The sequence below is a fragment of the Pipistrellus hanaki genome, assembly GCF_964339955.1.
Source record: "Pipistrellus hanaki genome assembly, chromosome: 1".
In the NCBI taxonomy this organism is placed as follows: domain Eukaryota; kingdom Metazoa; phylum Chordata; class Mammalia; order Chiroptera; family Vespertilionidae; genus Pipistrellus; species Pipistrellus hanaki.
In genome coordinates this window covers 64,851,408-64,875,589 of record NC_140503.1, presented here as the reverse complement: position 1 = coordinate 64,875,589, position 24,182 = coordinate 64,851,408, and the positions used below count along the sequence as shown (strand labels likewise).

At 38.2% G+C, this 24,182-nt stretch overlaps 1 protein-coding gene across 1 annotated transcript; it reads left to right on the top strand.

The window, feature by feature from the left end:
* Positions 1-222: 222 nt before the first annotated feature.
* On the top strand, positions 223-22,813 carry TMCO5A (transmembrane and coiled-coil domains 5A; the record flags this gene model as incomplete). The annotated part of the gene is made up of 12 exons (XM_084863982.1): positions 223-337; positions 899-943; positions 8,956-9,105; positions 9,532-9,655; positions 10,239-10,289; positions 11,248-11,319; positions 14,628-14,684; positions 15,130-15,189; positions 15,622-15,686; positions 16,795-16,852; positions 18,998-19,038; positions 22,615-22,813. The coding sequence occupies exons 2-12, from the start codon at positions 909-911 to the stop codon at positions 22,811-22,813; spliced, it is 912 nt and encodes a 303-aa protein (XP_084720108.1). The 5' UTR covers positions 223-337; positions 899-908.
* Between the last annotated feature and the right edge of the window lie 1,369 nt (positions 22,814-24,182).

The window sequence follows — 24,182 nt, the reverse complement described above, 5'->3', positions numbered from 1 at the left end:
TTGGGAGGGAGCTCAACCTCCCAGAGGAATAAAAGAAAGGGGCTACCCCTTCATGCACCCCAGAAATCAGGCCCATTAAATCAACTGCTGCCAGAGGGAAGACTCGGCCATGAAACACGGGCGCCCATCTAGGCTCTGAACTCTACACCAATCCTGAGAACCCATTGTCATCCTCCCCATTGTGACATGCTGCCCCACCCACCTAATGACAACAGCAGAGCCATGACTACTTGGGAGGTACTGAGATTCTACTGGATAGTTCCGGTGGGAAAAGATTAGACTCTTCAGAAGAAAGCTGACTAGGGCAGAATCAGAAAGATCCTATACATCAGGGGAGGTAGAGCTTGTTGAAGAAATGAAGTAAAAGAGGAAACTGAGGGGCAGAATGAGCCAAAAACTTTGGCTTGGTTTTTCTTAGCCAATTTAATATCTAAGATCTTAATATATAGAGATTCCTGCAGAGGCCAGGCTAGAGAGCAGAGGGGTTACTTTTTAGGGTGGTTATGCACACCATCCTCATTGAGGCCTTAAAGAAAGCAGCAAGGCCTAGAGCAAAAAGTTTATACACAGAGGTAAGAATAAAGATTATACTTTATTCTTACCTCTGTGTATAAACTTCCAAAGGTTTTGGGTTAGTAATCCATCTCTGAATATACCTCCTAGCAGGACATATATTTAACTTGCCAGCATTATCCCTATCTCCTCACGTTATCCTTACTAAGGCATAATCAGATATCAAAAGGCTAGGTTTTGTCATGGCCAAAATGTGAGGATTGAAGGGAGAAAACCAGTTAATTTAATTTTGTTCCTATATTTTGGACTCTTCGCTAGTTACTCTGTGTTTCATACATAGACCCATTTCCCCAATTCATTAGAAACATCTCTGCTGGTATTTTAGGGAATCAACCATGGAAGAACAGAAGGAAAATCAGCTAGATTATGAGTAAGTAATCATGATTATGCAAAGCCACATCCAAGGACCAAGGTATGAAGCAGGTCTGCTATTGGTGCTTTCCCTCGTCCTCTAGTCTCCCTTTCACCTCCTCCTCTTATCTATCTGTCTTCCACTGTACTCCACCCCAAGGCCTTTATGCCTACCTGAAATGAGAACATTTGCAAATTTCCTATCTAAGCCAGCTTTCCAGGTTAGGACTTTCTTTTCCAAAATCATCCCATTCCTACTCAAAAGTCCTTTTATTGCACTACCTTAATTCTGGTTAATCATTTCAAAGACAATTTCAAAGGAAAAGTTTCTTGAGAGCTTCACATGTGCCAAACACCCTTTCTAGACTACTCTAGTGTTACCATTCAAATTTACTTCAAAAAAGATGTTTGCATGTTTTATTAAATTTATTGGGGTGACATTGGTAAATAAATAGGTTTCAGTGTACAGTTCTAAAATGCATCACCTGTATATTGCACTGTGTGTTTCCACCCAAAGTTAAACCTCCTTTTGTCACCATATATTTGAGCTTTACTATCTCTTCCCCACCCTTCTTTCCCTCTGGTAACAACCAACTGTTATCCATGAGTTTTTGTTTGTTTGTCTTGTTTGTTTTCAGTTTTATATCTGACATATGAGTGATATTACAGGGTTCTTAACTTTTTTCGTCTGATTTATTTCACTTAACATGATATTCTTAAGATCCACCCATGTTGTTGCACATGACAATATTTCAGCTTTTTCCTATGGCTGAAAGTATTCCATTGTGCATTTGTACCACACCTTCGTTATCCAATCATCTATGGAAGAGCACTTCTGTTGTTTCCATGTCTTGGCTACTGTGAATAATGCTTCAATGAACATAGGGATATATCTATCTTTACAAATGTTTTCAAATGTTTTGGGTAGGTACTGAGAACAGAGATTGCTGGGTCATATGATAACTCTATTATTAATTTTTGAGGCAACTCCATACTGTTTTCCATATAGTGGCTGTACCAATTTACATTCCCACCAACAGTGAGTGAGGGTTCCTTTTCCTCCCCAATATCGCTAACACTTACTGTTACTTGTCTTATTGATGATATCTCATGGTAGTTTATATTTGCATTTCCCTAATAGCTAGTGATGTTGAGCATCTTTTCTTTCATATATCTGTTGGACATTTGCATGTCTTCGTAGGAGAAGTGTCTGTTCAGGTCCTCTTACCATTTTTAATTGAATTATTTTTTGTTGTTGAGTTATATGAGTTCTCTATATAGTTTGGATATTAAATCTTTCTTGGAGGTGTTGTTTGCAGATACCTTTTCCTATTTGATTGGTTACCTTTTTGTTTTGTTGAAAGTTTATTTTGCTGTGCAGAAGCTTTTTAGCTTTATATAGTGCCATTCATTTATTTTTGCTTCTTGTTCCCCTTGCCTTTGAAATCAAATTCATGAAATCTTCTCTAAGATCAAGACCCATAAGTTTAGTACCTATGTTTTCTTTTACGCAATTTATTGTTTCAGGATTGTATTTAGGTCTTTGATTCATTTTGAGCTATTTTATGTATGGTCCCAGAGAGCAATCTAGTTTTATTCTTTTGCATATGGCTTTCCAATTTTCCCAGGACAATTCATTAAAGAGGCTTCCTTTTCTCCATTGTATGCTTTTGGCTATTTGGTTGAAGATTATTTGCTCATATATCTGTGCCTTTATTTCTGGAATCTCAATTCTGTTCCATTGGTCTGTATGTCTCTTTTTCTGCCGATACCATGCTGTTTTGATTATTATCACTTTGTAGTATATCACTTTGACTTCAGAGAGTGTGATACCTCTGGCTTTGTTCTTTTTTTTCTCCTGGCTGCTTTAGCTATTCAAGGTCTTTTGTGGGTCCATGAAAATCTAATGATTTTTGTTCTATTTTAAAAAATAATATTTCTATTAATTTCAGAGAGGAAGAGAGAGAGAGATAGAAACACCAATGATGAGAGAAAATCACTGACCAGCTATTCCTGAATGCCCCTTACTGGGAAATGTGCCCTGACCTGGAATCAAACTGTGACCCCCTAATTCATACATGGGTCAATGCTCAACCATTGAGCCACACCAGCTGGCTATTCTAGTTATTTTTAAAATACCATTGGGATTTTAATGGGGATTGCATTAAATCTGTATTTTGCTTTGGGTAATATGGCCATTTCAACTATGTTAATTCTTCCAATCCATGAACACAGAATATCTTACTGTTTCTTTGTGCCTTTTTTCAATTTATTTTAATAATATCATAGTTTTCAGTGTATATGTCCTTCACATCCTTTGTTAAGTTTATTCCTAGGTATTTTATTCTTTTTGTTGCAATTGCAAAGGGAATTATTGTTTTTTCTTACCCTGAAATTTTGCTGTTAGTAGATTGACTTTGTATACTGCAAATTTATCTTATTCGTTTATTGTTTCTAATAGTTTTTACCTGGAGTCTTTAGGGTTTTCTATATAAAGAATCATGCCATCTGCAAAAAGTAACATTTTTACTTCTTCATTACCATTTGGATAACTTTTATTTCTTTCTCTTGCTTGATTGCTCCTGCTAAGATTTCCATTACTATGTTGAATAGCAGTGGTGAGAGTTCCTGATCTTAGAGGAAAAGTTTTCACTTTTTCATCTTGAGTCTATTAGCTGGCAGTTTTCATATATGGCCTTTATTATGTTGAGATATTTTCCTTACACAATCATTTTATTGAGTGCTTGAATCATAATTGAATATTATATCTTGTCAAATTAATTTTCTGCATCTATTAATAAGATCATATGATTTTTATCCTTTATTTTGTGAATGAGATGCATCGTATTGACTGATGTTGAACTATTCTTGAGCTCCTGGGATGAACCCCATTTGATCATGATGTACTATCTTTTTAATGTATTATTGTATCCAATTTGCTAGAATTTTGTTTTGGAGTTTTGCATCTGTAGCTTTCTTTTTGGTGTGTTATTCTCTCCATATTTTGGTATCAGGGTAATGTTGGCCACATAAAATGTGTTAGGAAGTATTGCCTTTTCTTCAATGTTTTGAAAGAGTTTGAGAAGGATAGGTATTAAACCCCTTTTGAATGTTTAGTAGAATTCATGAGTGAAGCCATCTGGCCCTGGACTTTTACTATATATAAATATATATAATTGATTTTTTACAGAGAGGAAGGGTGAGGGATAGAGAGTTAGAAACACCGATGAGAGAGAAACACCTATCAGCTGCATTTTGCACACCCGCTACTGGGGAAGTGCCCAAAACCAAGGTACATGCCCTTGACCAGAATAGAACCTGGGACCTTTCAGTCCACAGACCAATACTCTATCCACCGAACCAAACTGGTTTTAGCTGGACTTTTACTTTTTGAGAGGTTTTTGATGGTTGCTTTAATTTTCTCTCTGTTGACCATCATTCTGTTTAGATTTTCCAGGTCTTCCTGATTCAGTCTAGGGAGGTTATATATTTCTAAAAACTTGCCCATATTGTACGTTACTGTTTGGTGGCATATAGGTTTTCACAGTATTCATGTATGAACCTTTGTATATCTGTGATGTCTATGGTTACTTTTCTTTCATTTCTGGTTTTGTTTGAGTCTTTTCTCTATATTCTTTAGTGAGTCCGGGCAAAGGTTTGTCAATTTTATTAATTTTGTCAAAGAACCAACTCTGTTACCTTAATTTTTTGTATTGTCTTTTTATTTTCTGTTTCATTTAATTCTGCTTTAACTTTTTTTTTCTTTGGCTAAATGTGGGCTGAATTTCTTCTTTCCCTAGTTCTTTAAGATGTAATATTAAGTTGTTTAGTTAGGATTTTTCTTGTTTCTTGATAGCCTGCAATGATATAAACTTCCCTTTTATTACTGTTTTTGCTGCATCTCAATAGTTTGATATGTCATATTCATTCTCATTTATCTCTATGGATCTTTTTATCTTTTCTTTGACCCATTTGTTTTGTAGTAGCATGTTGTTAATCTCTAAATATTTGTGGTATCCCCCCTCCTTGCTTTGTGCAGTTGATTTCCAGATTCAGAACATTGTGAACATACTTGGAGACACAAGAAAGCACAGAAAGTTTAATGGATTCAGAAATAAAATAAATGAACAAAATGAATATTTTACCAGAGTCTGAAACTTAAAAAAAAAAAAGAACCAAATAGAAATTCTGAAGATGAAGAACTCAGTAAAAGACATGAATGATTAGCAAGCTGAGGAAAAAGAGTTGACTAGAAGGAGGAAAGAATTAGTGATATTGAAGACAGAAATCTAGAAATGATGCAGATGGGGGGAAAAAGAAAGATTTGAGAGTAAAAAACAATGAACAAAAAAAACACAAAAGATGAAAAAACTATGAGATCATACTTTGTATAATTTCAATCTTCTTAAAGTTGTTGAGGCTAGTTTTGCATCCCAAAATATGGTTTGTCCTTGAGAATGTTCCACGTGCACTGGAAAAGAATGTATAACTTGTTCTGGGATGAAGAGCTCTGTAAATGTCTGTTATGTGCATTTGGTCTAATGTGTCATTCAAAGCCAATGTTTCCTTACTGACTTCCTGTTAGGGTAATAGCTGTCAATGGTGCATTTAGATGCCCTACTACAATATAACTGTGTTTTTTGTCAGTTTTTTCCCTTTAATTCTGTTAGCAGTTGCTTAATATAGTTTGGTGCTCCCTGGTTGGGTTATGTATGTTGAAAAATATGGGGTTTTTTTTGAAGTATTGTTCCCATTATCATTATAAAATGTCCACCGCTGTCTCTTGTTACTTCTTTATCTTAAAATCTGTTTTGAAAGATATAAGTATGGCTGCATCCACTTTTCTCTGCTCATTTGCTCAAAAAATCATTTTCCACCCTTTCACTCTGAGTCAATATCTGTCCTTACAGTTTAAATGTGTCTCCTAAACGTCACATATGATTGGGTTTGTTTTTTTATCTAATCTGTTCCTCTGCCTTTTTATTGCTAAATTCAGTCCATTAATATTTAGGGTGGTTATTGATGTATGAGGATTTCCTTTAACCATTTTATCTTTTATTTTCTGGTAATTCTGTGTCTCCATTGTTTCTTTTCCCTTGTGTGTGTGTCTGTTGTTTTAGTTTGGAGGATTCTATGATTTTTTTTTCTCTGTTTTCTCTTTTTTTTTTAACTAATGTGTCTCAGTTTTAGGTTTTTGTTTTGTTTTTTGTTTGTTTTTTTGTTTTGTTTTTTTGTATGTGGTTACCATTGGATATATGCAAAAGGAAGCCCTTTTTCTTCTGAATGCATCTTATCTCCATTCCCCTTTGCAAATTCAGACCTTTACCTCCTCTCATTTTATGTTTTTATTGTCACAAATTATCTCTATTTTTTTATGAGTCCATTTCTAAATTATAGTAATATTGTCTTTGCCTTCTCTCCATTTTTTATGTTTTTACTTCCTTTAAAATTTATTTTAAATGAATAATACCCATTTCTGAAAAAGGGGTACAATATACTGCTTCTGTCTGTCTAATAATCTTACTCATAGTTTTGTTTCAGATGTAATTAACCCACTTCATTGTGGTGATAAATTCTATCAGCTTCTGTATGTTTGGAATAGCCTTCATTTCTTTTTTCATATATATAGGATAACATTCTTAGCTGGTAGATTTTCTCTTTCAATAGTTTAAATATTTGATTTTACTCTCTCCTAGCTTGTAGGGTTTATGCTGATAAATCTAATGGGATTTCCTTAACATGTTACTGTCTTCTTTTCCCTTGCCTGCTTGAGAATTCTTTGTCATTAATTTTTGACAATTTTAATATTATGTGCCTTGGAGAAGGTCTTTATAGATTGAGATAATTAAGTGTTCTGTTTGCTTCCTGGATTCAAGGATCTAGCTCTTTCCATAGGTTTGAAAAGTTTTCATGAAATATTTGAATAGGCTCTCTATTCTCTTGTCCCTCTCTTTTCCTTCCGGTGAGCCTATTACTCTTTCTGATGTAGTCAGATAGTTCTTGTAGTTTTTTCATCTTTTGTTTTATGTTTGTTTGTTTGTTTGTTACTCTCAAATTCTTTTTTCATCTGCATCATTTCTAGATTTCTATCTTCAATATCACTAATTATTTCCTCCATCTAGTCATCTCTGTTTCTTCAGCATGCTAATCATTCATGTATTTTACTGAATTCTTCATCTCCAGAATTTCTATTTGGTTCTTTTTTAAAGTTTCAATCTCTGGGAAAGTATTCATTTTGTTCATTTATTTTATTTCTGAATTCATTAAACTTTCTGTGTTTTCTTGTGTCTCATTGAATTTTTTTCAGAACTGAAATCTTGAAGTCTTTGTCATTGAAATCATATATTTCTGTCTTTACATTTATTTTCTGAAGATTTTTTGTTTCCTTTCTGAGCTACCTCATTACTTCGGTTATTTTAGGTATTCGATGGATTCCTTCTCTGTCCAGGCATCTGAGGGAATTATATTATTAAGAGTGACATTCTCTAGTAGATTGATAAGGAGAAGTCTTTCTTTTGTTTTCCATTTAGGGGCACTGAAGCACTGATGGTTCTTTTAGTTTCTCTTGCGCTGCACTGGCTTCTGGGATTTCCTATAGCCGTTTTATCTTTTTTTCTGGCATCTCTGAAGGTGAAAAATGCCCTTTATTCCCTAGTGAGGTGGGCATCTCCTTTGTGATCAGGACTCATTGGTCTCAGGGCACCACCCCAATGGGGGAATGTACCAAGCTGTACCCTGCAACCAGCTTCTGCCAACAGTGTAGCCACAATGAGTGGGAGTGAGATGAGCTGGGAGAGACCACCTGACACCTTTGTAGCTTTGTCTTCTCCCCAGTAGTGGTGACTGCCAGATATCACTTCTGTGTCTTTACCCCCTGTCACAGAGATCAGCAGCAATATTTACCCATGACTCAGGAGAAAAAATACCTCCATTGTTCCAGGTCTCAGGGTTGAATACAGTGTGCTCTGTAGTCCAGCACTCACCCCTACAGCATCTTCTGGGGCCTGCTGCAAGCTCTGAGAGGGTGAGGGGGAGCAAACTCTGGATAGATGAAGGGAAATGGCCAGGCTCCTTGGCTTTGTTTTTCTGCCTATCAATGGCAGCTGCCAGATAATTGCAGTAACCTCTGTGCTCTGTCTCCACCTGGGTCATGGGTGCACCAATCACTCTGGCAGAGCTTACAGTATCGCCTTGCTTTTCTAAGCTCAGGGAGTGCAAGCAGCCATCTGGTTCTTCCCCCTTCCCAAGACGCACTGTGAGCTACAGGTTGTCAGTCAATGGCACTGTCCCACACTTCTTTCTCCCATCCCTCTTCCCTAGCTCACTCCTACTCACCCACCTTCAGAAGTTTCAGTGAGCTTGTCTCTCAGACATGTTTGTGTGTTGAGCAGGGAATCTTTTGTTGAATTATAGCTGTTTTAAATTGTTGTAACTTTAAGGGGAGAGAGCAGCGAACCTCTCACATTGTCATTCCTCTGATGTCACCAATGTTTGCATTCTTGAAAGTGAATGCTTCGGTCATATTTGTGCGCTCAATGTTATGATTTCCCATGGTAGTTCTCAAGCTCTCTACTAGGCAATGGAGAAAATTTGAGATAGGAGGGAGGGCAATGACTAAAGCCCTACCTGCTGGTGGAAACCTCTTGTGGCTCTGCACAAAGCTGGGCGCAACCATAGTGATGTGCCAGCTGCCTGAAAAGTACTCAATAAAAGTGCATTGTATGAGCAGATGTTTGTGAAAAATGTGTATGACAAACCATTCTCTTCATTGCACAAGGAGATTTAGGGAAGCAAAGCTCCTGGAAGCAGAGTGGAGCACTCTGAAAAAGCTTGAGGAAAGTACTCCACTGGTGACTGAGTTTGTAAAGCATGATTAAGAAATATAACTTCTTAAGAATGAGAAATAAAAGGCTTCCTCCCAGAGAGAGTGATATTAATGAATTATAGGTCTATTAGAGATTCCCTTTAGCCCAAAGTTTGTTGATCTTAAGATAACTGGCCCTTGTTCATTTGGGGGGGCTGAGCTTATAGGTCAAATAAAGTGGAAATCTTAAGACTGGCCCAGTCAAAGAGGAACATTGACAGTTTGAACATGGACCTGGAAAAGGATATGCAGAGAATAGACGAAGCAAATCAGGAACTTCTCCTCAAAATCCACGAGAAAGAAGATGAGATTCAGAGGTGAGTGTTAGGGTTTCATATGTGAAACTCCCAATCTAAAAAGAGGGGAGAAGGGTAAAGAAGAGTCAAAACTGAATTTTCAAGCTTGCTCTAGAGACCTCTATCTTGTACAGCAAAAACTTGCTTCTTCATTCTTTGGCATTTCTCTTTGACTTATGCCCTGAAATATGGTAAGTTTCTAGCAGATTTCTAAGAGACTAGGTGACACTTACCTGAGTAGGAGGAACATTGTGTGTGTGACTTGGAAAGCTGGGGAGTCTTACTTCTACTACCTTTAAAGTGAATCTGATTCTAAGGATCCAGGAAAGGAGGGTTCTAAACCTGAGGTTTGTATTTGTTTTCTTTGAAGTACCCTTAAAACTGATTTCTGTGTTTTATCAGTTCTGAAACTGCCAGGTTCTCACAGTTTGTGCTTGTGCCATTCAGGCTGGAAAGTGAGATCACTCAGACCAGAGATTTGGCAGAAGATGAGCAGTGGGAGAAGGAAAACAGCACCGCACTGGAAAGGGAAAGAGTCTTGCAGGAGGTGGAAGAAGAAACAGATAGACTTGTAAGCTAGACACTGGGGAGCGCCATTGGATAAGTTTTATTCCTCATCCTATCCCTCATCAATTGCCAGAAAGGCTAGTCCTCCCTTTTTTATTCAAAAAAGAGTCAACTGAAAAGTCATGGCGGACAAAGAACATAGTATATGCATAGCCCATGGACATAGACAAGTGTGGTGATGGCCAGAAGAAGGGCAATGGGGTTGTGGGTTGTGTGAAGGTGGGTCAGGGGAGGAGGGATGCAGAGCATCTGTAATAGTGTCAACAATAAAATTGAAAAAGAAGAACTAGAAGTATTTAATTAAAACAAACAAAAAAATCCATGGCAGAATGGGTTCATGCATGGAAAGGAATGTGTGGAAAACAGAGTTTCTTTGATAACACTTAATATTGGTAGGCCCTACAGGGTGGGCATCTCTATCCCTGGAGAGTTGGTGTGTATATATTGAGATCAAACCACAGGTGCTTTATGAAGCAAGGTAGAATTGCTGCAGGAAAATATCACGGGGGTGAAATGGAGAACAATCCACCGAATAAAGAAGGATGGTGGAGTACGGATGCACACTTACACTCTGCCTCTTTCAACAGGAAAGGAAGAATGAGACTCTGGTCCACAGTATAGGAGAACTTCAAAGAAAGGTAGGATGGAGTGCTGTGTTTCCCCAGTGTCCCCACATCATTCCCAGTCATCAAAGAGGCAAGGAGGGAAAATCACTATAGAGGAACCCAGATGTCAGGGAGGCCTGAGCTGGGGGTGGGTACTACTCCTGTTCCACTCTCCTGGGGCTGAACTTCATGACTTAAATGCCATTGATTCTCCCTGGAAGCACAAGGTGAGAGCAGTGGGTGGGATATCCAGGGTATTCAGTGACCCCATGGGGTCTTCATTCTACCACAAGAAAAGGCATTCCAACAGACACTCCGTTGAAGTAATTAACTAGAGCCTTTGTGGTAAAGTAAGTTTTACTTTCATCAGAGACTTTTAAAAAACAAATTTCAAGAAGTCTCTTTCTGTTGTCCAGGCATTCCCTCTACCCCAACTTCTACTCTGAGTACAGTGGATTTCCTATGGTTACCCTACTTTATGACCAATACCTGCAACCCTGAGTGACCCAAAATTGAGTTCAGGGAAGTAGTCCTGTTTTGAGTGGACTCTAGCTTTGGTGGCTAAGACTAGTGAGAAGATGAAAGTAGAATTAAGATGTTCCTGTGTATCCACCAAGGGACCATCTCCTGGCAGTTTGTTTATTTGTTGTTATTGTTTTGTTAAGGGTGGGGGAGAAACAGAGAGAGAGAGAGAAACATCAACACGAGAGAGACACATCGATTGTTGCCTTCCATATATTCCCTGACCTGGGCCAGGATTGAGCCAAAACTGAAATAAATGTCCTTGACCAGAATCAAACCCAAGACCCTTCAGTCTGTGGGCCAGTGCTCTCACCACTGAGCAAACCAACTAGGGTTCTTGGGAGTTTTTATTAAGACCAAGTTACTAGCCCCCATACATCAGAAAACGCCTTTGTCTTCTATAGCTTTTAATTTGATGTATTTTTGTTTTTTTGAAATGCTTTTTTTTTTTTTTTTTTTTTAACCATAGCTTACAAGAAAATCACCTAAAGCAACCAGGTCTGAAAAAGGCAATCTAGAGGGAACCCCAAAAGAGTCACAGGTAAATGAAAAAAAAAAACAAAACAAAAAAACTATTTTAAATGGGTTTGGGGTATGTGACCAGGAAATAAGCCTTCAAGTGGAAACAGTTGTCAAGGTTGGAATGAATTGTTTGTAGTTTTAGTCCCTGTCAAGCTTAAGACAGAGCCACTGAATGCTGAATTCTCCTCTGCCCTCAGTAAGAATTTTCACTCTGAAGCCACCTATTGTATTTTGTTCTCACCTCCATCAGAAAAAGCAGAGCACAAATGCATATATAACATCGGAGTCTGTAGTTTAAATCCTGGCCCCAGCATTTAGTGTGGTTGATGTATGAAGCTGGGCAATTTAATCAGTTACCGCCAGCCTCGATTTGAAGATTGAATGAGGTCGTGTATATAAAAATTTGTGTGGATAAAATATTTTCCCCCTTTTTGGAGGGCTAAAACTTTTAAAAGTCACATAATTTTAAGGTAAGTGTTTAAAAATGTGACTGAAATATATGTATCAATTCAGAGGCAGAACTAGGATTTGAAATCTACTGTGCATTAGACAATTCACACACCTTGCCAATAATTCTAATCCAGAAAGAATTTGTTCCATTGTTCACTTAAATATTTTGTAACCTACCCAAGGGAATATTATACAGCTATAAAAAAGGAGTTCTTACCCTTTGTGACAGCATGGATGGACCTGGAGACTATTATGCTAAGCAAAATAAGCCAGTTAGAAAAAGACAAATATCATGTGATCTCACTTATATGTGGAATCTAAGGAACAAAATAAACTGACAACAAAATAGGTCCAGAGGCATGGATGCATGGAACACACTTAACAGATCTCCGTGGGGAAGGGGATGGAGGGGCCAGGAAGTGATTAACCAAAGATTATATATATGCTTAACTCATGGACACAGATCATAGTGTTGGGAAGATCTGGAGTGGAGCAGGGGTGTGTGGAGGGGGGGCAAAAAAGGAGAAAAGGGAAATATCTATAATACTGACACCAATAAAAAAAAAAAAGAAAGAAAAATCCACCCTTCCATCCAGAGTTTGCTTTATTTACTTGGATTGATAAGACTTTGTTATTTTCTGAGCATGGCAAAAGTATACCCATTGTCTATATGATGTATATAGTGACCTCTACCTACTAAGCTCATCACACAATGCTTGGCATTTCTCTGATTTTGATCCAAAGTTAAGTGTAGTTGGGCACAACTACAACCATCTGATCAAAGATACAAGATTAATTAAAGACTTATTTATTTTATTCAGAGAGCAGATATAATTCTAAATACTTTCTGTAGAATTAGTCTTTGTCCTTGCCTTATCTAACTTCTCTTTTGTTTCTTAAACCCACACTTAAGCCAGCACTGAACTATATGTATGAGATCTCCAAAGATAGGAACCCACTAAAGATAGAAACAGAAGAGGAAAGAACAGGGAATTGCTCCCCTATCTTCTGCTGGCCAGTTAGTGTTGATGACTGAAAAAAAGCACAGGAAGTCCAAATCTACCAAGTAAACTTGCTTGGCCATGCTTCTCCAGGAAATTTATCTGGAAAGAAAGAAATCTGGAGCCTGCAGGTATAGTGCACATTGGGAAGAAATTAGAGCTCAGACTAAAAAGGATTAGAAGCCCCTTGACTTCCTTTGCCATATAGCTACAGCGATCCGGAGTTTTTCTTCCTTCTTCTCTCCAGAACAAGTTTTTCTGACAGTAACCCAGCCAGCATTTAGTGGTGACACTTTTAAGTCTGGCTGTGCTGGCTATGTCAGGTGAGCTGAGCTGATAGACAATAGATAGAGAGTTCCAGGCATTGTCAGAACAATGGCTATTTTTTTCCATCATCAACCCAGTCCTAAAGAGTTCTTAGAGGGTTATTATCCACTTGAATCATTCCCTTTTGCCCATCTGCATCTTAGAATCATCAGGTGATATCTCTAATTCTATGAAATACACAACATTTCTTTTACTTCTGGTCCTCTTGTATGTTGGTGATCACTTCAGCAGTTTAATAGGATGCTTGCTTCAATTCCTTGTGACTCAGATCACTGTCTTGAAAATAGAGTCCTGAGCACATCTGGCCCTGGTTGTCTGGCCCTGGATGTAACTGATTGGAAGGGAAAGGAACTGTTGGAAGAGTACAGATGTGACATAATGGTACCTGGATGAAAGTGGGAACAATAGGGTTGAAAATAAAAGGAGGGATATGCAGTCATGACTTCTCTAGCTACAGAATAAACCCCAAATGCACCCATTTCTCTCTGTTCACTACTACTACCCTTTTGCAAGGCACCATAACCTCTCACACTAGCCTCCTACCTAGTCTTCCTGCTTCTACTCTTACTTCCAGGGTACATCCCATAAGCAATGTTCCATGCATAGAAAAGTCCTCTTTAAAAAACACAAATCAGATTGTGTCTTTACTACTTTGAGATCTTTCCTGGCTTATCACTGCAATTAGAATAAAGAATCAAACTAATTTTAGAAATTATAAAACCCCACATAATCTCATTCGTGTCTAGCATTCCTCACCTCATTTTTTTTTTCTTTCTCCCATGTTCCAGCCACATAACTTCTCCATACACACCAAATTGTGCTACTCGACAGTCTTGGCCCTTGCTGTAACTTCTGCGTAGAACATATTTCTTCCAGATATCCATTTGTCTAATATTTATCACTTAGACATCAGCTCAAATAGCATCTCATCAGAGAGGCATCAGCCAACCACCTATAATAGCTCTTACACCATCACTCACTCTCACCACATTACTCTGTTTTCATTTCCTTCATAGCACTTATCATTATCATGTCGACTTATTTGTTATGTCCCCCAACTAGAATGTCAGCTCCGCAAGGCAGAGAGCCGATCAATCCTATCACCCCTGTATCTTCAGTGCTCCCCCTGCCCCCTCCTGTCACTCCAGCATAGTGGCCAATAGAGAATTGGCTTTCAACAAATATTTAAGGGAGGAAAAAGAGGGATGAAGGGACGCAGAGAGTGAGGAGAGGGTGAGCAATTTATAAAAGGAAAAGGAATAGTGAACTTTTTTAAAATTGATGTTTTCCCTAAGAGAAAAGTCTAAAAAGGAAGTTGAGAATTGAAGTTTAGGGGTGAAGGAAGAACTGATGGATAGAAGAGGTCAAAAGTTTAGAAAAGCAGGTCCCCTGGCAGCCGCAAAGGATGCTGGATGGTTTGGCTCCTCCATCAAAAAGACATCTGCGATCGTGCCTGATGTACTCCAGCCACCTTCGAAAGAGCATTTCAGAATGGGGTCCCCTCTGGTTTTCACTTTGCTGTGTTACCAATCTCCTTTCCTTCCTACAGGCTAGGTTACAGCAGTTGGAGGTTTCCTGTGCTGACCAAGAGAAGAAGCTGACCAAGGTAACGGCAGGAATTTAAACGTTACTTCTCCCAAAGGAAGGGAAACCTAATCCTTGGTCAGACCTTCTAATGCATTCCTCAAATGACTGAGTTGGAATAGGATTCCAGACCCAGGCCATGAGGGGGCCATGGAGGAGAGGAAGAAACATTAATACAGTCCCCTAGGTGTACTTCTTTCTGACATTGTTCCAGGGTACATCCCATAATCCATAAAATCCACAAATTAGTATCTATTCTTCTCCAACTCTTCCCAAATATTTCCCATTGGGATTGGAAAATATCACTTGTTTATCCTTTAAAAAAAAATGAAATGAGTACATACATGCAGCTAAAACATACTAAGAACAATTCACATTTGGGGTTTTCATGTAGAACGAAACAAGCATACTCTTATTCTTATAGCAATTTACTGAGAGAACTTGAAAACTGAGTTTTGGCTTCTCAGGTAATGGAAGACTTTGCATTTGTGGTCCAGCTCTGTGAAGACCAGGCCCTCTGCATAAAGGTACAGCTCCTAAGCAAAGGGCTAGCAAAGGGTTTGTTAAGACACAGGATGAAATGTAACCAGGCTTTTCAAAGAATACTATCTCGAACAATTTTAACTCTTCAAGGTGGTATTACAAAAGACTTCATTCAGGGCCCTCGAGTCACCACCGCTAATATAATTCTATTGCTGCCATGGTCTCCCAACCTGTCTGCTCTTAAATTAATAATGAGCACTTTGCCTATTTATAATCCCTATTACCCCAGGGTCCTGCCCAATGGTGAATTGTAGTGAGAGATCAATAGCGGTGGGGTGGGGGCAAGGAAAGCAGACAAAGGGGCAATAGGAATACCACACACTCATGTTACAATGTAATAATACATGCTTATTACGATTAGAAAAAGCATAAAGCTTCTCATTAGTAACTTTGGTTTCTTTTCTTTCCCTTTGAAGAAATACCAGGAAACTTTGAGGAAAATAGAAGAAGAATTAGAGACTCGGTTCCTTGAGAGAGAAGTGTGAGCTTTGGCAAACAAAGGAACATCCTGGTTTTAGTGGTAACTCCATCTCAGCCTGGGTCAGAGCAAACATTTCTCTGACCAGTTCTTAGTTGGAATTGAGGGTGCCCAGCTTTCCCTGCCAGTGATCTGGTGGACCCCCATTAAACCATACCAGCATTAAAGTGCAGGTCCTCCTCCCCTTCTTCTTAAAAGACTTGAGAAACACATCTCCTTTTATAAGTGTATCATATTACCAATTATTCAAGTTTATATTAAGGTCAAGAACATATGCTTTAGAAAGGGTTATTGGTCAGTCACCTTGATAAGTAAGACATTCCTTATATACAGAAAGTATCTTAAAACTTAATACCATCCTTATTTCCCCCAAATATATGAAAACAAAACCATATGGGATAAAAATTAAACTAATCCCTAGACAAACATTAAATCTATCATAGTATAAAACTCAAACTATATTAAACTATGAACACTAAAAATTAGAAAGGAGGGGCAGAGATGGGTGGAGGTGGAAGGGGATATAAGAGGGATACATGGTGATGGAGGGGAAACAAAATTTAAAAAATAGAAATAATAAATAAGAGTCTAAATGGTGAGAAACCAAAACTGAAAATCTCACTTCCATTTCTTGACCCTCCTTATAAGTCAAATCTAAGTTTAGTCAAGAAGTATTTCTATTTATTAAATAGTTTTGAATCTTGGGAATCAAGAGAAGGAGACCCAAACTGCATTTAGTCTCTAAATAGCCCAAATACTCACTATGGCCTGGGGGTAAGGGTACCAGGACTGGGAGATCCTCACCTCTAAAGGACACCTTCAAGCTTGCCCAACTTCTTGAGCATTAGCTATGGCTTGACTTCTAAGCTAAGATCCTAGAACAGGGCTGCCCATAAGAACTTTCTGTGCTATCCAATAGGTGAAACCTAGTCACCTATTGCGTTGTCACTGAGTAACTGATTTTTTTCTTAATTTAAATGTAAATATCTACATGTAGCTACCATAGTGGACAGCTATTTAAAAACAAGAATCTAAAATTATTTTTAAATAACCATAATATGAATATTTGAGTGTACTTTATTCAATCCCTATTTTGGTTCTTTTCCCCAAGATCAAAAGTCTTGAGCATGAGCTCGTCAAGAAAAGGGCATAACAGAAAAAATAATAAGGTAAGCACTCCACTGACCCTTCAGCTTCTCTCAGGGCCATTGCCTCTCAAACGAGTTTTCCAAAATACCACAAGTCACCAACCATCTATCAGTCTTCCTATGTGTATTTTCCAAGAATAGTACCAGACATCATTCTAACTAGCCTAAGACCTAAGGGAATGCAGAATGGAAGCAAGAAGGAACATATAACTGAGGGTACGCTTTATGGAGAGGAGACCAGCACACAACACGTACACCACTCATTCCTTCCATCTCCCACATTCCTTCCATCTCCACAACCACATAGTCTTTCCTGATGATCCCAACATGGTCCTGAATCTTTCACAACACAGAACATTGGGCATCTCTCACCATCTAATCAGAGTTGACCTGAGTTAAAACATAGGAAGTCATTGCTTTTTTGTGTCTATTTATATATAACATCATGATGTCACCAGGATATATGCAAAGGTCTGAAGGAAATAGAATTAGATATAAAGCACTAGGCCTCTTGGCCCATGTGACATCTTATAGCAGCAAGTACATAAGACAAAAAAATAAATAAACTTTTTGGACTTTACTTTTGTAATTTATATTGGCTTTAGAGCCAAGGTTGGCATTCACCAGAAATGTTATGTTGTGGAGATATTTGGACTTTATAATCTAACAAAAGAGAACTTAACTGTTCCTTATAAACAAGTATCAATATTTAACCTTTGAGCCTGAGCAGGTGTGATTCAATGATTGAGTGTCAACCTATGAACCAGGAGGTCACAGTTTAATTCCCCATCAGGGCACTTGCCCAGGGTTGTGGGCTCTATCCCCAGTAGGGGGATGTGAGAAGGCAGCCAATCAATGATTCTCTCTCATCATTGATGTCTCTCTCTCTCTCTCTCTCTCTCTCTCTCTCTCTCTCTCTCTCTGTCTCTCTATCTTTCTCCCTCCCTCTCTCTGAAATGAATAAAAACATATTTTAAAATAATAATAACTAACCATTGATTGTCCTTGGAGTCATCCAGATGTTTAGATATATGTTAGACAATGTTCATAGCGGCCATGGTTCTCTTTGTCCTGAACAAGATAGTCTGGCCCCAAGCTTGCATAACCCCTCAGCAAACAAAACTGAAATTGACCTCTCTTGAACCAAGCTTGGCATGCTCCCTGATGTGTCCCACCATTTACTTCCAGTAGCTATTAGTGTTCCCTCTGACCACCTGTCAGAGGAAAAACAGTTATCTTTATCAAGATTATCAATCCCATAATGGTTTTCTGACTGATGTTTGAGCAATCTGTATAGAGAGACTGCCTGTGTAACTGTCTGCTAGCATGGCACCTGATCTCACTCCAGCTGTAACCAAATCTGTAACCCAGGAAGTTTCTAATTCCAGGTCTGTGAGCCTCACTACCCCACTTTGAATGATTATAATTTCTGTACATATTTTTATTTTAAAGTTAAAACTAAAATGAAACAACTAAGAATATACTTTAGAATAGAGATACCACATAAATTCAGGATCTATTGTCACCCTTACATTTTTATAACTTTTAAAACTTATCCCTTTGAATAAGTTTGCATGGTTTTCAAAGCCTGTAACTTCTCTTAAGGATTACTGGCTGAGGAGAAGGTAAGGGTGCACCTGAGAGAGCCCAGAATTGGCAACATGCTTTACCTTTGTATGCCTTCATTTATTCCTATCAGTATGTAAAAAGAAAACATAAAATTTTTATATATTTTTTATATTTTAAATTTTAACATTTTGCCCTTGCCTGTGTGACTCAGTTTATTGAGAACTGCCCCATGCACCTGAAGATCGACAATTCTATTCTCAGTCAGGGCATATGCCCAGGTTGTAAGTTCACTTCCCAGTAAGAGTGCATGTGAGAAGCAACTGATCAATGTTTCTCTCTCACATCAATATTCTCTCTCTCTCTCTCTCTCTCTCTCTCTCTCTCTCTCTCTCTCTCTCTCTCTCCATCTTCCTCTTTCTCTCCCCCTCTTCTTTTCTCTCTAAAAATCAATAAAAACATTTTAATATTCTATCTATTTATGCATATTAAAATATAAGATATTACCTAAATACTATGTAACATTAATGTTCACTGAATATTATTTTACAGTGGTGGTAGCTTCCAGAAATTGCTTATCAGTGTTTCTTCTTCTCCCAGGTTAATTCTCTCCAAAATAATGGAATATGGTTCTGTAAAAGGTAAGTAAATATCTTTGAGTACACTTCCTGGAAAACTAAGAGTTATGCTTAGCCATCCTGGCAGAAAGTGAAGTCTAGACAAGGAGAACCTTGTATAAACACACACACACACACACACACACACACACACACACACACACAGATCAACAAATTAATGTCATAGATGACTATGTTTCTCAGTTCTAATGTTATGATTTCTTTCTTCAAAGACAATTACTAATCTCAACTTTCCAATACTAGAAAATAATGGCCCAATGACCATCAGAAACAAGAATCATTCACCTAAAACAGATACAGCACATCTCATCTTACTCCATTTTCCCTTTAATAATTTGAATCAGCTTGATGTATCTAGTTCCTCAGTAGCATCAGTAGTTTGAAAATGGGGAGATCATTCTGTGATTCATAAGCATGATGATTGGGTTTTCATGCTATTTTGTACAATAGTCCTCCTTCAAACCTTGTTACAATGTCAGTACATTACCCCTCTGAGATGGAAAAATGATGAGAGAACTTCTAAATGCAAGTATACTACTATCTAACAGCACATAAAAGAGAGAGAGAAATGACTATGAAAAGAGTTAGCACCTAACACTATCCAGCACATAAAATTTGCCCCAAAATACATGTTAAACTAAATAAGAACTCAAGATTCAAACAACTGAGTGGATATTATTAGTTCTGAGGGACTCACTGTGATAGCAAAGTAAAATTGGTATTCATGAGGCCCTTGAATTTCCAAGAAAAGGTCAAATTGTGTCCAATACAATCTGTTTAAGAAGGCATAAAGAAACATATATTTAAAGTGGTTTGAAATAGGATGTAAAAAGAGTTCCATCAAAATAGTTAACATGAAATTATTGGTAGTTAAAGGTTAGCTTCAATTGTCTGGAAATTTTCATACCAGATAAGTGATGCATTATTTATTTTGATATATCTAAATATAAAGTTTTCTGAACAACTAGCAGAATTTCTTTACATATACTTTAATACCAGTACCCAGCCTGGAATTTCCTGTACAATTTACAATATCCAAAATCTGGAAACAGCCAAAGTGCCCATCAATAGATGAGTAGATAAAAAAGCTGTGGTATATTTATACCATGGAATACTATACAGCAGTCAAAAAGAAGAGTATCTTACCCTTTGAGACAGCATGAAGGGACCTGGAGAGTATCATGCTAAGTGAAATAAGTAAGTCAGAGAAAGACAAGTATCGCATGATCTCACTCATATGTGGAATCTAATTAACAAAATAAACTGGTGAATGGAGTGGATCCAGATACATGGAAGCATGGAACAGAGTGCAGAATCTCCGAGAGAATGAGGGTGAGGGTGGGTAGGTAGGAGGTAATCAAACAAAGACCTTGTATGCATATATGCATGGCCCATGGACATAGTCAATGGGATGGTGAGGGCCTGGGGCTGGGGGTAGGGATGGGTTGGAGGGGGTCGGTGGGGGGAAAAAGGGGACATATGTAATACTTTCAACAGAGAGTTGGTATCCAGAAGAGAGCTTCACAACATCCTGCAAGTCTTGTTCATCACATCAAACTACAAATGTCTTTCCTCTTGTTCTGCTCTGACATCCTGTGGAGCACTGACTCAAGAGATAAGAAAGCTAGGTTATTCCTAGGATTTTCCCTGGAAATGTCATTCCAGAGATGTTAGCGCAAAACCTTCTCATGAATGTTATATGCAGCTTCAGGGAGAGTGGTGGGAAGAGCCTTGTAAAGGGCTTCTGATTCTAATTCTGACCAAGATGCTGTACTAGAATGGATCATGGATCCTGTCACCAAAATTGACTCTATAGGAAAACTTTAACAGCTGGTGGGAACGGACTGTTTTTGACTGGTGTGTGAAAGTGGATAGTGAATTTGTCCTGGGGCAGTCGAAAGCCCAGCACAGGTAGATAAGGGTAATACAAAAACAAACAAAAACGGTGGAAGCTTCCTCCTGCACATCATTTTAAAACCACATGTGCAAAATAATCAGTTAAAGAAGAAATAAAGAATACCATAGGGAAATTTGTAAAAATGTATCAGGAAATATTAAAAGTAACAAGAGTGAAAGAGAAATACCATAGTCATGGATAGGAGGCCTTAACGTCAAAAAGATATCAATTGCCTCCAAATTATTAATAGAGTCAATTCAATTCCAAACTCCCGAAAAGATTTTACATGCACCTGAATAAAGTTCTAAAAAATACTGTATATGGGAGAGTAAGGATTAACAATAACCTGGGCAACTTTAAAGAAGGGCAAGGAGCGATGCTCTTCCAGGAATTGCTATGAAGCTACAGCGATTATGATTGTGTAGTATTGTCACAGGACTTAGAAAATTGACCAATGAAATAAAACAAAAAGTTCTGAAACAGTGCACTTATAGAACGTTGATATGTGACAGTTATTATACGTCAGAGGGGAAAGGAAGAATTGTTCAGTAAATATGGTGAGGAGAAAATGGTTTTCCAGATTATTACTCTTCAGTATATACAAAAAGCAAGTCCAGGTGTGCTGAGGACTGAAATGTCAAAAATAAAACAAAACAAAAAAATGGGCATTAGTTACCTACCGCTGCAAAAAAAGAAAAAAAGAGAACTCATGGACATGGACAAAGTGTGGTGATTGTGAGGGTGGGTGGAGGTGGAAGAGGGCATAGAGGGGATAAATAGTGATGGCAAAACTAAATAAAATAAAATAAAATAAAACAAAGGTTTTCAAAAGAAAAAAAAAATGACTCCAAAACTTAGTGGCTTCAAACAACAAACATTTGTTGTTTCACAATCTCTATGAGTCAGGAATTTGTGAACCACCTCGCTGATGGTTCTAGCTCAGAGCCTCTTAGAAGGTTACTGTTAAGATCTTGGCCAAAGTCGTAGAAGGTTTGGCTGGGACTAGAGGGTCAATGTTTAAGGTAATTTATACACACATCTGGCAAATTTTATTGGTTATTGGCAAGAGATCTTAGTTCCTCATCTCATGGACCTCTCCACAGGCCTGATTGTGTGTCCTCACAGCATGACTGCTGGCTTCCTCCTAAGTGTAAAGAGGAAGCTGCACTCTCTTTAGCGTGCAGTCTGGGAAGTCACATGCCATCACTTCCACAATATTCTCTTCTTTTGAAACAAGTCATTAAGTCCAGTCTGCATTCCAATGGAGGGGAATCTCTTGAAGGGAAAAATATCAAAAAAAATTGTGGACATATTTTTAATCATAAACGCTTAATAAAATAGTATCTCTTAGGGCTTCAGGTAAGAAGTAATTTTTTTTTAATGACACAAAAATCATTGATTCTAATTAAAGAAAGGGCTAATAAATGACTGCTGGCTTCCTCCTAAGGGTAAAGAGGAAGCTGCACTGTCTTTAGCGTGTAAATATTCTCTTAACTAATCATAAACTCTTAATAAAATAGTATCTCTTAGTAGTGTGTAAATGCCTTTATAAGGGATTGTTGAGAATAAAAGGAGACATCTGACTACCAAGAAGAAGCTTGACATGCATTTACATATGACTTATTATTTTGTTTCAGGTTTTCTAACCTCTAGTTAACAGTTTCTTGGCTTTATCTTTGCAGGATTTTTCGATACTCCTTTTTCACCACCCTGTTCTTCATCAGACTTCTGGGCTACTTGTTTTTCCATATAAGTTTTATAAACCCAGATGTACTTATCAACGTATTGCCCAAGATACTGAGCAGGGGCATCTTGTGGAAGCTAAGAAGCTTCCTGTTTCCATCTCTCACGCTTGAGACAGAGGACATGCTACCCCACTGATCCCCAAGAAATATCCTTGAGCGAAAGAAGCAAGTGGTATCAGTCTAGGAGACAGCAGACCTTGAGGAGGGAAAGGTTTTCTTCCATTTTCCCCATGAGGTTGGCCTGCTTGATTACCTTTCCTCCCCATACTGTCTTTCCAAGATTGAACTTGCCCAGTAAAGAGCTCTGTCAATAGATTTCTGTGGCTCTGTGGATACGCTAAACCGTACCAGACAGTAAACAAACTAGACCATTTTTAGAATAATGTCATGGATGCTAAGCAAAGTTAGAGTTTATCAACTCTTCTGGATCCCTGCAATGCAGAAGACTGCTCACTACTTATGTTAGAACTCCTTGGTTGCAAGTGACCTTCACTTAAACTAATTTATAAATTTATATCAGAAAGATCATTGCCTCATGGAACTAAAACTCTGGGCTTCAGGTACGGTTGGATCCAGAAGCCTCAAAGCAATGTTACTGGGTTTCATCTCTCCTCTCTCTTTGAAAGGCATTCTCCTCTTAGTGACAAGAAGTCCTTGGGAAGGTAGGAAGGAGAGACAAATATATCACATGCATACATGATGTGTCCCACAATAGAGAAAATGGAGGAGGGATTTCCATACCTATGTATGTCCAAGAGGTGAGATCTGATCCATGTATTATGCTAGTCTGAGACAGGGAATGACATACAAAGCACTAAGTCAGCTGGTCGCGTGTTCGCAAAGCCATTCTTTACTGAAAGACTAAAAGAATTTTCTACATAAGATGAATATTTTAAGTGGGACCAACCAAATAGAAGTAACTAAATAGAAGTGATCAAATAGAAATACCAAACAATTGAACAACTTTCTTAATCTGGTAAATTTCATGTAATGAGTAAATTCCTAACTCTCGCCTTCAGAGAACACCAAAGCTGTTTCCGTGTGTGTAGCGTAATGCACAAATACCTGTAGGCTGACAACACAATGAACTCTTGAGCTATTTACCCAGCACCCTAAATGGAAATACCCTCCACAATGTCAATAAAATCTACATTCTCCCCACCACTTATTCCTCTAATGAATGGCAATGGAATTCTGGGATCCAGTGGAATCAGGCAGTTTTTTCCCACGGGGTGGCCAATGCTGCATTAAAATTGACTACATTCTCTTTTAAAAATATATATATTTTATTGATTTTTTAAAGAGAGGAAGAGGGAGGGACAGAGAGTTAGAAACACCTATGAGAGAGAAACATCGATCAGCGCCTCTTGCACACACACACACACCCCCCCCCGGGGATGTGCCCACAACCAAGGTACATGCCCTTGACCGAAATTGAACCCAGAACCCTTCAGTCCGCAGGCCGACACTCTATCCACTGAGCCAAACCGGTTTTGGCAAAATGG